The sequence below is a fragment of the Sphaeramia orbicularis genome, chromosome 16, assembly GCF_902148855.1.
Source record: "Sphaeramia orbicularis chromosome 16, fSphaOr1.1, whole genome shotgun sequence".
Lineage (NCBI taxonomy): Eukaryota > Metazoa > Chordata > Actinopteri > Kurtiformes > Apogonidae > Sphaeramia > Sphaeramia orbicularis.
The window spans coordinates 45,363,593-45,377,561 of NC_043972.1; the positions used below are offsets into that span (position 1 = coordinate 45,363,593).

General features: G+C 36.1%; 1 protein-coding gene across 1 annotated transcript; it reads left to right on the forward strand.

Moving 5' to 3' along the window:
- Window positions 1-840: 840 nt before the first annotated feature.
- Window positions 841-12,993, forward strand: etfb (electron transfer flavoprotein subunit beta). The gene is made up of 7 exons (XM_030157612.1): window positions 841-983; window positions 2,179-2,337; window positions 7,103-7,261; window positions 7,387-7,449; window positions 9,442-9,600; window positions 9,756-9,964; window positions 12,377-12,993. The coding sequence occupies exons 1-6, from the start codon at window positions 930-932 to the stop codon at window positions 9,924-9,926; spliced, it is 765 nt and encodes a 254-aa protein (XP_030013472.1). The 5' UTR covers window positions 841-929; the 3' UTR covers window positions 9,927-9,964; window positions 12,377-12,993.
- The last annotated feature ends 976 nt before the right edge of the window (window positions 12,994-13,969 follow it).

Sequence of the window (13,969 nt, forward strand, 5' to 3'; positions counted from 1 at the left end):
ATATAGAAATCTATATTTTTTCATCTAGTTTCATTTATTGTGGACAGCAATGCTTATTTTCATACGTTACACATAATAATTCACACTTCCTTATATAAAAACACGTTGTCATAGCATAAAAGCCCTGGAAATAACCCCCAACAAAAACCACCAGGAGGACTTTGAAAAGAAATCACAAAGTGAACATTTTAGCGCTCATAGCAGTAAGGATGATGTTAGTGTGGTGAAACGTGGCAGCTCATTATTTTTTCCATGTTATTTAAAACTATGAGTGCAAAATGCCTTGACTACGCGTCAAAATAATGTTATAAGCGATACATTTGCCCCCACTCACCATCTCTTACTATGTTATAATACATGTAATTTACACTGTATGTCTATCTAAAAATATGGTACAACCTAAGATGACATTCATTATTATTAATTCCATTTTTAGATAACCCTCTTTAATTCGAACTGCTAATTATTGTGTCGTGAACTTTGTCCTACATACAGCGGAACGTTTCTTCTGCGGGGACATATCGCTGGAGCACCACGTCATTCGTCTTATAACGTCCATGATTATAATACACACATAGCGTCAAAATAATAATTTAAAAAATGTCAGTTTAAGTAACGGCGCCGTGCATTTAAAACGATTTAGTGAACTTATCAGAAAAATCCGGATCCTTTCAGCACCGTTTTTTTTTTATTCATAACCACAGCGCTGACTGGCTTTCTGGTGAATTTAACAACGCTTCCGAATGCGCTTCAGCTAATCAGACCGCAGAGTGCAGCTTTTGTCTGCCTCTGATTGGCTGGTTTGGTAGGCGGTCCCGCGGTTACGCCTCTGGTGCCTCCCTGAAATAATTCCGACTATCAGCTCATCTCCTTGGGTGAGGGTTCATAGCGGTGACTGTGACACGTTAGCTGTCCACTACAGTTAAACCATGTCTGGCCGCGTTCTTGTTGGTGTCAAGCGTGTCATTGACTATGCAGTTAAGGTAATGTCTTCGTGTAGTTTCACCTGGCTTGTTTTCGTTTGTGGTTTATTTGTTTGTTTTCTTGTTTTCAATCACATGACTTTTAATAGTATGCTAGCTAATGTTAGCCTGCCAAATGGCAACTGCTGTTACTTAAGAGCCACACGACTGTCAGTTCGAACATTGGACTAGTCACTTGTTATTATCCTCCTGAATTTAAAGGACTAGAATAATCAGGAATTACCTTTAATTTTAGCAACACCACCATACATGACTATTTCCACTTCCTGAATAGCATTCAGACAGATGTTTTGAAGTTATGCAGTCAGACATTGTGTAACATAATGCACCTATTTGTATATGTTTATTAATTCTTAAAGATCAGGATTTAGTTTGAAGTCAGACCATTGTAAGGCTGTTTAGACCTCACACAACACCTCAGACATTATCTATGTGCAGCTTGGTCACTCCAGCTCCAGCTGCTCTCAACAGGATCCTATCAGTATCAGCAGTATACACTGATATGTATCTGCTTGTCCTGTCTTCCAATATTGATCTTAATTGTAAGCAGGCAATAAAACCAAACAACACATTGTTTTACTAGCATGTCCCTTTAAATGCTGATAAAAGCTAATCATGAGTGTAATAATTAAGTAGGCTATAAAGATTGTTTGTATACTATGATCTAACCTAAAGGATAATAGTTCAGCTTCAAATGTGACGTACACATATAATTACATATTATCGGTATAGTATATTTTTTGTTGTTTGAGCTAAATCCCTTTGGTCTCTTAAGAAAAGATTATACATTGTTGCACTGTTGTACAGAAGAAAGCAACTTCATTACTAGTTTGTTGCAGCTGTTTAAGGTGTTTTTTTTTCCTACATTTCTTCAATGACTGAGGGCTTATGCACATAACCTGGTGCATAAAGATATTGTTGTGGTGTGAAAGACATGACTTTGACAGATGTAGTCATAAAACGTGAATACACACTGTATTATTATGTATTACACCAGACCTAGTTATTTTATGACTTCAGGGGAAGATGCTTCTCTATAGATTATGTTGGCTGAGTAATGCAAAGCAAAAAAAAGAAATATTCACTAAAATGAAAAGAGGAACTCTTGTCCTAAAAACTAAGGCACAGATTTTATCTTTGAACACCAAACTGGTTCCTGACCTCTGAGTCCTGAGTCATCGTGTCTCATCCTTAGATCCGCGTGAAGCCGGATAACAGCGGCGTCGTGACTGATGGTGTGAAGCACTCGATGAACCCCTTCTGTGAGATCGCTGTAGAGGAAGCGGTCAAACTGAAGGAGAAGAAGCTCATTAAGGAGGTTGTGGCTGTCAGCTGTGGGCCCCAGCAGGCACAGGTAGGTGTGGTGGGACCAGGTTGTGGACCCTGCTTGTTCGCCACTGTGTGAGGTAGTTGACTTTGGTCAGTAGTGTCCAGTCAAAAATGTCATTAGGGTGTCATGATACATCAAACATACATACCTCAGTTTTTCAGTGTCAGTTCACAATACAATACTGTAAAATGTGGGAAAAAAGCAACAAAAAAATCCAAAATGCAAACGTCTTAGTTTCTTTTCATTTATTTTGAACACAGAATAGTGACATTTACTTTGTTTCTACATGCAGCAGACTGTGCAGACTGAATAAATGAAAGCTAATGAAGCAAGATGCACAAAATAAGAATAAAAAATGTCTTATGCTGCTAGACCTCAGAATATGAAAAACAAAAACGCTTTTCAGTTTTATAGATGCCATCATTGGCGACACTGTTTCAAGTTAGAAACATTGCCATTAAATCAGACGGACTGGACTCAGCTGGACACATACTAGATACAAGACTCAGCACATTGAACAACTGTTTAGAACAACTAGAGCAGATTTTAATCTGACAGGGAGGAGCACACACTGAAACACCAAGTCAGACACTACACAACACGCTGAATTATCCGTATCCCCAGGCATCTCCCTTTGATTCATTAAATACAGGCACTAGTCAGGACACCCATAAAAGGAGTACTATTTTATCCATATGACACAGACTGGAGCTACTGTTCAACAAAAGCAGCCCTTCCTTTATAAATGCATTTAGCCAACGCTGTATATGTACATAGAAGCTGCTGCTTACCTGGTACCTTCTCAGGCTCTGTGAATGTAGTCCAGTATTTCCTTGTAAACATCCATAAAGCTTTGGAAACTTCACTGTCTGAACCTGACAGGATGTTACCATATGACATTATTTTATGTCACTGTCCAGGGAAAAAAAGTCAGTATCTTCTTTTCACTTTGTAATAATTTCCATGAATTAGTCTATTCATTTGCTTTTGTAATAAATTTGTTAAATTGTAAAGAGACTTTATATACACCCTGCATTTCTTGTATTCGTCATGCCTGTGTTGTACTTTCTGTTCTGTGAATTCCAAACTGACAAATACAAATACTATGACATACCTAAATGTAATGAGTAAAAACTAATTTAATGACTTAGAGTAATTCAATTCAATTCAGCTGTATTTATAGAGTACATTTCATGCAGAAGGCAGATGTGATGTGCTTCACAACAGGTATATAACAAAAAAAAGTTTTAGTTGGGTATGAAAACAAGCAACAGTCAAATAAACAGTAGAAGGGAATGGATTAATGTCCTGGGTATCCAGAGTAAGTAAAACTTTCATTGGTATTTGATTGTTTTCTAACAACTGGGCAATCAAAATTACATTAAACACCAGTTACTGTCAAACAGTTACTCAAAGTTTTATTAAAAGACCTTGAAATAAGATTAAAATCATGTTATTTTCGTCATGTGAAGATAGATTGACTGTACAAGCTTCACTGCCTCAATACTGATTTGTCGTTGCCTTGTATGTCTAGGTTATAAGCAGGGTGCTCAAAAGGAGAATAGTTCATATTTATTTCTTTATTTGTTTTTGTGATGAGCGTTTTTTGATTTTTGAAACAGAAATGCAATAGCTTCTACTTCACTATATCAGTTTCAGTATCAATCACTCTCAGTAGGGTGCTTATGAAATATTGTGTAAATGCTTTGCTTTAGACTAATCTGTGCATGTTTTATTGTATAATTTTGACTGTATATTAGTTGAACAACCAAATGTTAATAAGAAACTATTTTTAATAATGGTTTTGATCCCTTCTATCAATTTATTTGAACACATTTTCAAGCCTTTTTCAGCTTTTAATTCAGTCATTTGGATGTTTTGAAATGCATTACAGTGCTGTTGCTTTGATACAGTGTATTTTAAAGAGATGCTAATTACAAGTAGCACATCTTTTTACATAGTTGCATCAAATCCTAACCCTGTAGGGATCCAACATGAACCTTAGAATAATATGCATTGATTTGATTGGTAGATACGCAGAGTGCAAATTCTAAGAAAGCATTTAATGTTGAAATGAAAAATAATGAGTTGTAAATTGAGCCATTTGAGCTGATTCTGCCAGTTGTAGAGACATTTCTATGTACACCATCTTACTCATGATGGTGTTGACCCGACATCCTGACCTGTACTGTTTGGAAATCTGCCAAAAGCAGGGTTTGCTGTGCAGTAAAAAGATGCAAATAGTGTATTTTTTTATTCAACATTTCAACTTTTTACAGAAAATAATATTCTGTAAAAAAAAATATGTCATTTATTTATTTATTTATTTTTTTATGTAATAGCATATTCAGCAGCACATTAGTTACTGATTGATTGGTTATGAATCCCACCTGCGGAATAATGCAGATAAATGTGGTTCAAACTACTTTCTACTTGTAATGCAGAATACACATTTCCATAAACTAACAGAGAATACTGTTATACTGTATTTACAAAAGAGTGTATTGGCTGATTTTAAAGTGGTTAAAAAGAAAACTTATTGAATTTAGTCTCACTTTAACTCTCTTTACTTCAACTTCAAAACAGTTTTGCAGTTGATTTAAACTAAATATGGAATGTTTTTTTTTTTTTTTCCTTCAAGCCTTTTTTACATTTATTCATCTGGGAGGGTTTTGACCTCCTGTACTCGAAGCATGCTGTTGTGTGCCTTTTTTTTTTTCCAACAAACTCTATGACACCAAGCGCCCCCTCGCTTACAGTTACAGTTCTCCTCCAGGGGAAAATAAAATCACATGAATCATACTTTGAAAGTCCGTAGCATCTGTTGTAGGCACAGATCTGTGCACCGGGCTTTATATATTTCTATTTTCAAAGGTGGACACAGGGGCATCTACAACTCTGTTTACCTTGAGGCATGAATTTAAACAGTTTGTGGACCTACACACATTCGCAAATAACATCGTTATTCTAATGTGTACTGCACATGTGTAGGTTACTTCTGCCATTTTACTGTGTGTATTTTTGCAGATGTTAGTATGTGCTGAAGATGTGGTGTATTATAGCTCTAATAAATAACACAGCTCACTTTATTTTTATTTATTTTGGAGATTATCTAATGCAGGGGCGTCAAACTCATTTTAGTTCAGGGGCCACATTCAGCCCAATATGATCTGAAGTGGGCCAGACCAGTAAAATGATAATGAAAAAAATAAAATTACATCATGAAAATGTTTACATCTACAAAGATTCCTTAAAAATATGAATAATATCAACAACCTGAAATGTCTTAAGAAAAATAAGTGCATTTTTAACAATATTATTCCTAAGTTTATCATTTACACATGCATATCGCAACTTACAGACCACAGTGGATCTACAAATACACAAAACATTTAATAACAGGCAGAATATTGGTAAAATTGCAGTGACTTCTCAAGACATTTCAGGTTGTTCATATTTCTTCCGGTTTTTCACAAAAGGATAGTTTGTAAATGGGGTCAGGTCAAGCACCAACATTGTTACATGTTTGGTGTTCAATGGGCTCTAACTTTGCACATATATATAACCTATATCAGTGTGTGGTACATATTTCAGTAGGTATTTGTAAGTACTTCAACATAGTAGGATGATGAGATTTTTGACCAAAAACATTTAAAAATGTGCTCGGTGACACGATTTCATCAAAATGTCACTGATTTTGACAAGGTTTACATGCTTAACATGTGGCCCCACAGGAAATTCACTTAAATTTGCCTATGATGTCTTAAATAACATATTAAGCTACACTGATGTCAATATTTAGGAAAATGCAGTCGCGGAAAAAATTATTAGACCACCCCTTGTTTTCTTCAATTACTTGTTCATTTTAAGGCCTGGTACAACTAAAGGTACATTTGTTTAGACAAATATAATGATAACAACAAAAATAGCTCATAAGAGTTTAATTTCAGAGCTGATATCTATCCATTTTCCATGTTTTCTTGATAATAACCAAAATCACTTCAGTTCTTCCATCAATATCTATGGCATTGTACTGACAAAAACAGTGCTTTTAGGTATTCCATGTTTTCTTTTCTGTCTGTTTTAGTTACATGATACACACAGGAGTTAGTACTTGATTGCATAACCATTGTTTTTGATGACTTAATGGTCTAATAATTTTTTCCACGACTGTATAGTGGAAACTTTTGGACCTATTGACACAGATTTAAAGTGACACAGTTTCAATTCTTGATGCTATTATGATGTAAGGACCAATGTGTCTAGAAAACAAATCAAATATTTTTAATACAAGCGTTTTTTATATATATTATAGTAATAAGTTAACAAATGAGTGCATATGGAATAGGATAAGACAAACTTTGATTTTGTCATAGATGTGTGTGTTCCCTTGACCTGACCCTAAAGGCAAACATTTTCATGTAATTTGGCTTTTTTACACTAAAACAAAGGAAAAAAATTAGAGTTGTCATTATTTATAGGTTATAATAATATTATTTTACTGGTCTGACCCACTTTAGATCATATTGGTCTGTATGTGGAACCTGAACTAAAATGAGTTTGACATCCTTGATCGCCAGTATCGTCGGTGTAAGTTTTGCATTTTACAAATTCATCCCACTGGGCTGGATTGGACCGGTGGGGTGTTTGTATGTTTGACACCTGTGATCTAAGGTGATCACATGTCAGACAGTATAACGTTATTACAGTGTTTCAGCTCCTTTGCCATTACCTAAAGGTTTTAATTCCAACCCTATCATTTTTTTGTTCTTGATTCTTCCTCATTTAGGAGACCATCCGGACTGCCCTTGCTATGGGGGCGGATCGTGGCATCCACGTGCAAGTGACTGGAAAAGACTACGAAACCTTGGGGCCCCTGCAAGTGTCTAAGATCCTCGCCGCTCTAGCCAAGAAGGAGGACGCCCAACTCATCATCCTTGGAAAACAGGTCAAAGATCCAGATTAATTTCACTTAACGGCCTCATTTAAAATCAGAGCACGCTTTCTGCTTCCATTCTTTCATTAATACTCTGATCCTGCACCGACTTTACCTTTGTTCAATGACTCTCACAGGCCATCGATGATGACTGCAATCAGACGGGCCAGATGACAGCCGCCTTACTGGACTGGCCTCAGGTGAGATCTAAGGTTGATGTAGTCTGTGTGTTTAGTGGGTCAGTGAAGATCACGCTGTGTTACCTCAGTTTATTTCTGTGAGCATAGACTGTATTGTGCAGCATGTCTTTATTAGGGTCAGTGTTGACTGGTTTGTATCAGATATAGCTCCTGTGATCCTGCACAGACCAGCAAAGTAGGTCAAGGGTCGTTTAGGTGGTTGTAGTGAAATTCAGGGAGCTGACCAACAGTTGGAGCTTTTTGTGAAAATACTGTCAGAACGTTAAGCAGAATAATTTACATCTAGACTCAACCAGCTTTTTATAATTCACATTTTCGTCGTCGGACTCACTGATTTTTTTAATGCTTTTTTTTTCTTTAAGTGGGATGGACTTGTTTAGATTTTATTTTATTGTTCATTTTTAGCTCACCAGTCGACAGGCCATGAGCTTTTGTGAAAGCACTGTGTCTGGTGTCGTCTTCGTCATCTTTATTGTCGTTTTCGTTAGCGATTTCTTCAGACATTTTGTCTGATTAAACTACTGGTCGGATTCATTTTAAACTTTATATGTAGCTTCCTTGGGACAGTGTGTACAAGGTATGTTCATAGTTATGAGATATTATGATTTTTGAATTTTTTTTGTGAACTTTTGAAATGTTTAAAATTTGCCTTTACTTATAATGGTCCATATTTAACGGCTCATAACATGGAAATGGTTACAGATATCAGTATAGTTACTACTGAGCACTGATAGGAGGTCATATATGGACTTTCATTTAAGTAGCTGAGTTCTCCTCCAGTGAAAGTACCACCCACTTCTATTGGGAGATTGATTTCCTGCATCCAGACCACAGGACTCTAACATAGCAGCAGAACATGACAACCTCACAAATCCAACTTGATTGATTCTTGATAGAACATGCCAGTGAGCTACAGGGACATTGGTCTTATTTTTTATATTATAAGAAAATCCTTGTTTTGCTGAAACAGTGCATGACATTACATTTTATTGACCAAACCAGTATTTAGAATAGTTCTGATATTGTGCAAACTATTCATCCTAATGTAGACGATGAAGTATTTACATTAGTTTAAAATGAAAAGAAATCTTACTGTTACTTGCAGTTTTTGTTTTTCAGTTTGTATTGTATAGCTCATTTTTAGTTTTCATTTAGCTGTTATGATTGTGGTAAACATAATTTTTCAGTGAATGTTTTAGTGTTTGATTCCAGTGATACTTTGAGATGCACTGATCCACTGGTGTGATCCGGTTCTGTTACCTGACTTTACCAGGGCCTGTAGTCACATGCAAAGCATTCTAATTAAATAAGTAACATTACAAATTAATTAATTCTAAGTTTCTTACATTCAGTACATCTGATCCTCCTTTTACTTCCACAGTTTTTGACTTGGTGCAAAAAGCTCAAGTCCAAGTTTATTTATATAGCACATTTAAAATAACATAAGTGCTGTACAAAGCTGTAGATAAAAATACAAGATATGCTAAAACAAAATAAAAACTAGAAAAGCACTTACAGAGTGCACACCTCAGCCCCCCCAATCACCACCAAAATGTAATCATTTTTGTTCCTTGTGCCAGTATCAACATTTCCTGAAAATTTCATCCAAATCCATCCATAACTTTTTGAGTTATCTTGCTGACAGACAAACAAACAAACAGACAGACAGACAAACCCCAATGAAAACATAACCTCTGCTGTTTCTTGGTGGAGGTAATAAATATAAGAAAAAGTATAAAACGTACCAGAAGAAAGAGCACAAACCTTTAACTTTAATAATAACCCTGATTGATTCGTTCTGAAATGTTGTCACTTTGACTGTGTACCTGCAGTTACAGCATTTAACCAGAAGATGGCACACACTGACTGTCTCATGACCTTAAGTGACCTGACATTATTTTCTCTCCCTTCTTATTTGTGACAAAATACTGGCCTCTGGTCCTGATGAACAGTATAGTGGACATTGTTTTATTTTGCATATTCACATTACAGGGTACTTTTGCCTCAGAGGTGTCAATGGAAGGAGACAAACTCAAAGTGGTGAGAGAAATTGATGGCGGCCTTGAGATGATCAAGATCAACACACCGGCGGTGGTGTCCGCAGACCTTCGACTCAACACCCCCAGATACGCCACTCTGCCCAACATCATGGTACGCAGCAGGGAGTTACATCCATTAACAGACATTGTTCAGTGATATGTTATATTTGTAAGTGTTAGTGACATTATTTCAGTATTATTAAAGCTAAGTATTTAGATAATAAAGGCAATGAATGGAGGTTCTAGATGTCGCCCATGTCATTTCAGAAAGCCAAGAAGAAGAAGATAGCCAATGTGAATCCAGCAGACTTGGGGGTGGACCTGACATCACGGGTGGAGATTTTGAGAGTGGATGAGCCTCCACAGAGACAGGCAGGAGTGAAGGTGGAGACAGTGGACGACCTGGTGGGCAAACTAAAGGACACAGGAAGGATATAGACACTACAGGACCATGGACTGGGGAGAGCAGAACTAAGGTTGGTACTGGTGAACTTACCCAGGCCTAACTCAGTCTGGTTTTAGCGACATTCTGGAGATACAATACATGTCATGAAACAGGGATTATGATTTAGTATTATATGACATATGGAAGTACTGTAAGCAAAATATGTTCCAGTTTTTTACAGTTTTAAATCTAATTTCAGGTAAATTGTCATAATACAGAACATGCGATAGTATGTATAATGTCTATAAAGTCTTTAGTCAATTGGCTGAAGATGAAATCCAGCAGTGTTCTGTAGTGAAGTGGATGGGGTAGTATTGCATATCCAGACATATGTCCACAGGGTTAATGCTATACCAGGGATGGAGATAGATCTGTCACCATCCACTATCATTCTGGAATAGGAGAGGGCAAAAAGGTGTAGTTTGGCTAGTTTGTATTTCTTTAAATTCATTCATTCATTTATTTGTTTTGAGCAGAAGAAAAAATAAAACATTTTTTGTGTACAAAGAACTAATATCTGAGCAAACACATCAATAAATGAAGATAATAAAGACAAAATAGCAATTGCCATGTACACTAGTAATAACAAAATAAATTCAATATGTACTGCTCAGAAAGGAAAGTGAATCATACTCAGGTAATGCAAAATGTGAGATGCAGCAACAGTGCCTTTACAAAAAGTCACGAGTTCAGCTACATATTTATATAACATATACGTCATCTACATGAGAGGAAGTGAGCCATGATACTGCAAAATGTAAGATACAGAAATAGAAAACAACACCTAAATGTTTTTGGCAAAATGTAGGTGCAGCTCTGGGGTTGTGGTTATTTGATGAAGTGAGGGAGAGAAATTATTTCAACACCCTCTGGGTCCAACTGTATAAGGACATGAACTGAACTCTGTGCCATAGAGGAGTAGAGATAAACCATTAGATTAATGTGCATACATTTTTGTAATATTATTTATACTTGAATTAAAAAAAAAACAAAAAAACATATAATACTAACAGTGTAAATGTATAGTGTTTTTGAGAATCAGTCACATACATTGAACTACAAATAATTTCCCAATTTTCAAATTTAGATGCACAGTATGGAAAGAGACTATCTACAGTCAGATGAAATACATTCCAATTAGGGATGCAAATTATCAGTTAATCCATTAATCATTAGTTGGTTGACCTTATTGATCGATTAACGATTAATTGATAAGTGGCGATTTTCCTGAGAACCTGAATTTCTCTTTCGATAGGGTCTATAAGAATAAAAGCTAAAAGTTGTTTATATACTTCATGTAAAAAGCATGTCATATTCCTTAGTGATTGATTTACTGAACCATTGTGGATACAGTACAGGCAATGACATTCATGGTGTATAACTAAATAAATTCTGCAAAGAAATTCATTCAAATAAATGCATCTGAAGAGGGGCAGCTTAGAAGAAATGGGCATTTCTGACTTTGCATCACTGACATGATGGAGCCAGATTTCAGCAGAGATGACAAGAGCCTAATTTGGGCAGTGGCGCCTCCTACTGTCAACACCACAAATCCCACCACGGGAAAGGGCAATTAACCAACAATAAATAGTTTAATTGAGCAAATTCTTATCGACAATTAATTGATAGCCGATTAATTGTTTACGTTCCTAATTCCAATACATTAAACAAGTGAAATTCTATTAATTCCACAATGGATTTTTCCTCTATCCTGACTTAAAACTGGACTGTAAAAAGCCATCTGAGGTCTTATTTGACACACAGATCAATATTGCATAACAGTGAATCTGTAGTTTATGTGGTGCACAGAAAATAGTTCAGAAACATAACTGAATTTTTGAAGTGAGCATGAAAATTTCACTAAACAATAAAGAGAATGAAAAAGTTTGCTGTTTGATTTCCTAAACTAAAGTACAGTTGTGAATGGAAATAAAATTAGTGGTGCTGGAAAAGCCTGAGAAAATGTTTAACAAGGGCTGAGTTTCCTGTTAATTACCTTTAGTTGATCCTGTAGAATGATATATTAGTTCTTTATATGAATTCTATTTCAGTTCAGTAACACTATTGACTCATAATATAAACAGACAAAATACAATACTCATACAAACCTGTACATATGTCTTGATTAAACGTTGCTCCAAGGTTCCACATACATAAGGATTCTGTAAACGATAGAATTGTTTGCTCACTATATTTGTTATATCCATTTTTATCACCCTCTCCTCATTTTGAAAAAACTAATTCACTTCTTTTGGCAGAAGAATCAACGTTATATGTCTCGCAGCTAAGTAAAACCAATTAGAGATTTTAATTGCAGCTCGTGTCTTGAATTCCATCTCACTTCCTTTATCTCACTACAGACTCTGTAATGAAATGTGGGATGCGTTACATAATAATGAACGCCTGCGGACTCACATGTATCCGTCTAATCCTTCTATTCCAGACTGCTGCTCCTGAGGTTATGCAGAGGAGTATTACCAGGGGAGGAGGAGAACTGAGAAATACTGTCCTGCAGCAGATCCAGCCAACCCCATGGGGATCATCTTGTCTTTTGTGTTGATTTTTTTTTTTTTTTTGTTTGTTTCTTTTCTTAATTTTCCTGGTTGGTTCATCTGTATTGTAGACTACTAATTTAACCACAGACAGCCTGGTCTCCAATACCAACTGTCTCAAGGCAATAATCTGAACCAAGAAACATCCGCTCACTCATGTTTGTGTGTTTTTGTGTCGCTCTGTGCATCAAATATCACTGGTACCATTTCATGAGTCACCTGTTAATGCTTGTATATCTGTAGTGATACATGTAAAAGAGGTGCTGAGTGTGTAAATGATATTTGTAAATATAGATCCACACAGATGATTTTGTCCTTCTGGGTTTCTTTACATCTTAAAGAACGTGTACCTGGGTTTGCAGGACTGCACAGACCGTGTCTCTCAGTGTGAGGAAAAGAAGAGGAACATGATTATAATTCTGAATTTTACCGCAAGCGCCTCAATTCTCTGTTGATTGTACAGAACGTTACCGTGAAAATAAAGCAGCCAGTACTTTTCATATCCAAACCAACTCTGGTTTTTATTTTAGTTGCTTCTTAAACCAGTCTTAAAATGATGTTTTCACACAGGAACAAACCGACCCTGCAGTACACAGTGCATGTCTTGAACAGATGTTTTATTTGAGAGAGGATGCTCATATGTGTTCATGGGTAAGGTGTTGTCGTTGTATATTATACCTGTAAAGGAAAAGTCTTCAAACCTTATTTGTACTGTGGATCTGAAACATTTGTAACATGGAAATGGTTACAGATATCAATATAGTTACCACTGATCACTGATAGGAAGTCGTATATAGATTTTTATGTGGGTCCATGACCTTTGACCTTGAAGGGTCAAAGTTGAGGTCAGAAATATCTACATTTCAGCAATCTACTCTGAAACTGCTTGTCAGATTAATTTAAAACTAGCGTGTTGATCCATGGGGATCCACAGGTTGTAGGTTTGGTAGTCTTTATGCTGTTGTGTATTTGTGCATGCTGTACTGCATTTGTCCAGCAGTCGCTGCCAAACCATTCAGTCATAGCAATGTGATTGTAAGGCTATTGTATTCCAAAATTACTAATATCTCCCAAAATATCAGCCCTATCAACTTGCCATCTTCGCTAGTCTGTTCCTTGAACAAAAATACATTTATTTGCCAAAGTGCAGCAGTCAGCGCTTTTCAGATTTTGTGTGAATCCACAGACACGCACACACACACACGTACACACACAGAAGCCACTTGGCTTTTATAATATAGATTGTATATGTAGGTCCCTTGGGAAAATATCTACAAAGTTTGTTCACAATTTTTTGAAATTCTGATTTGAATTTTTGACGAAGTTTTTAAATATTTAAAATTTGCTTTTACTTATAATGGTCCATATTTTTATGTCTTATAACATGTAAATGTTTACAGATATCAGCATAGTTACTGTTGAGCACTGATAGGAAGTCATATAAGGACTTGGTAGAGCGGGTCATCCCATAACCAAACAGACCA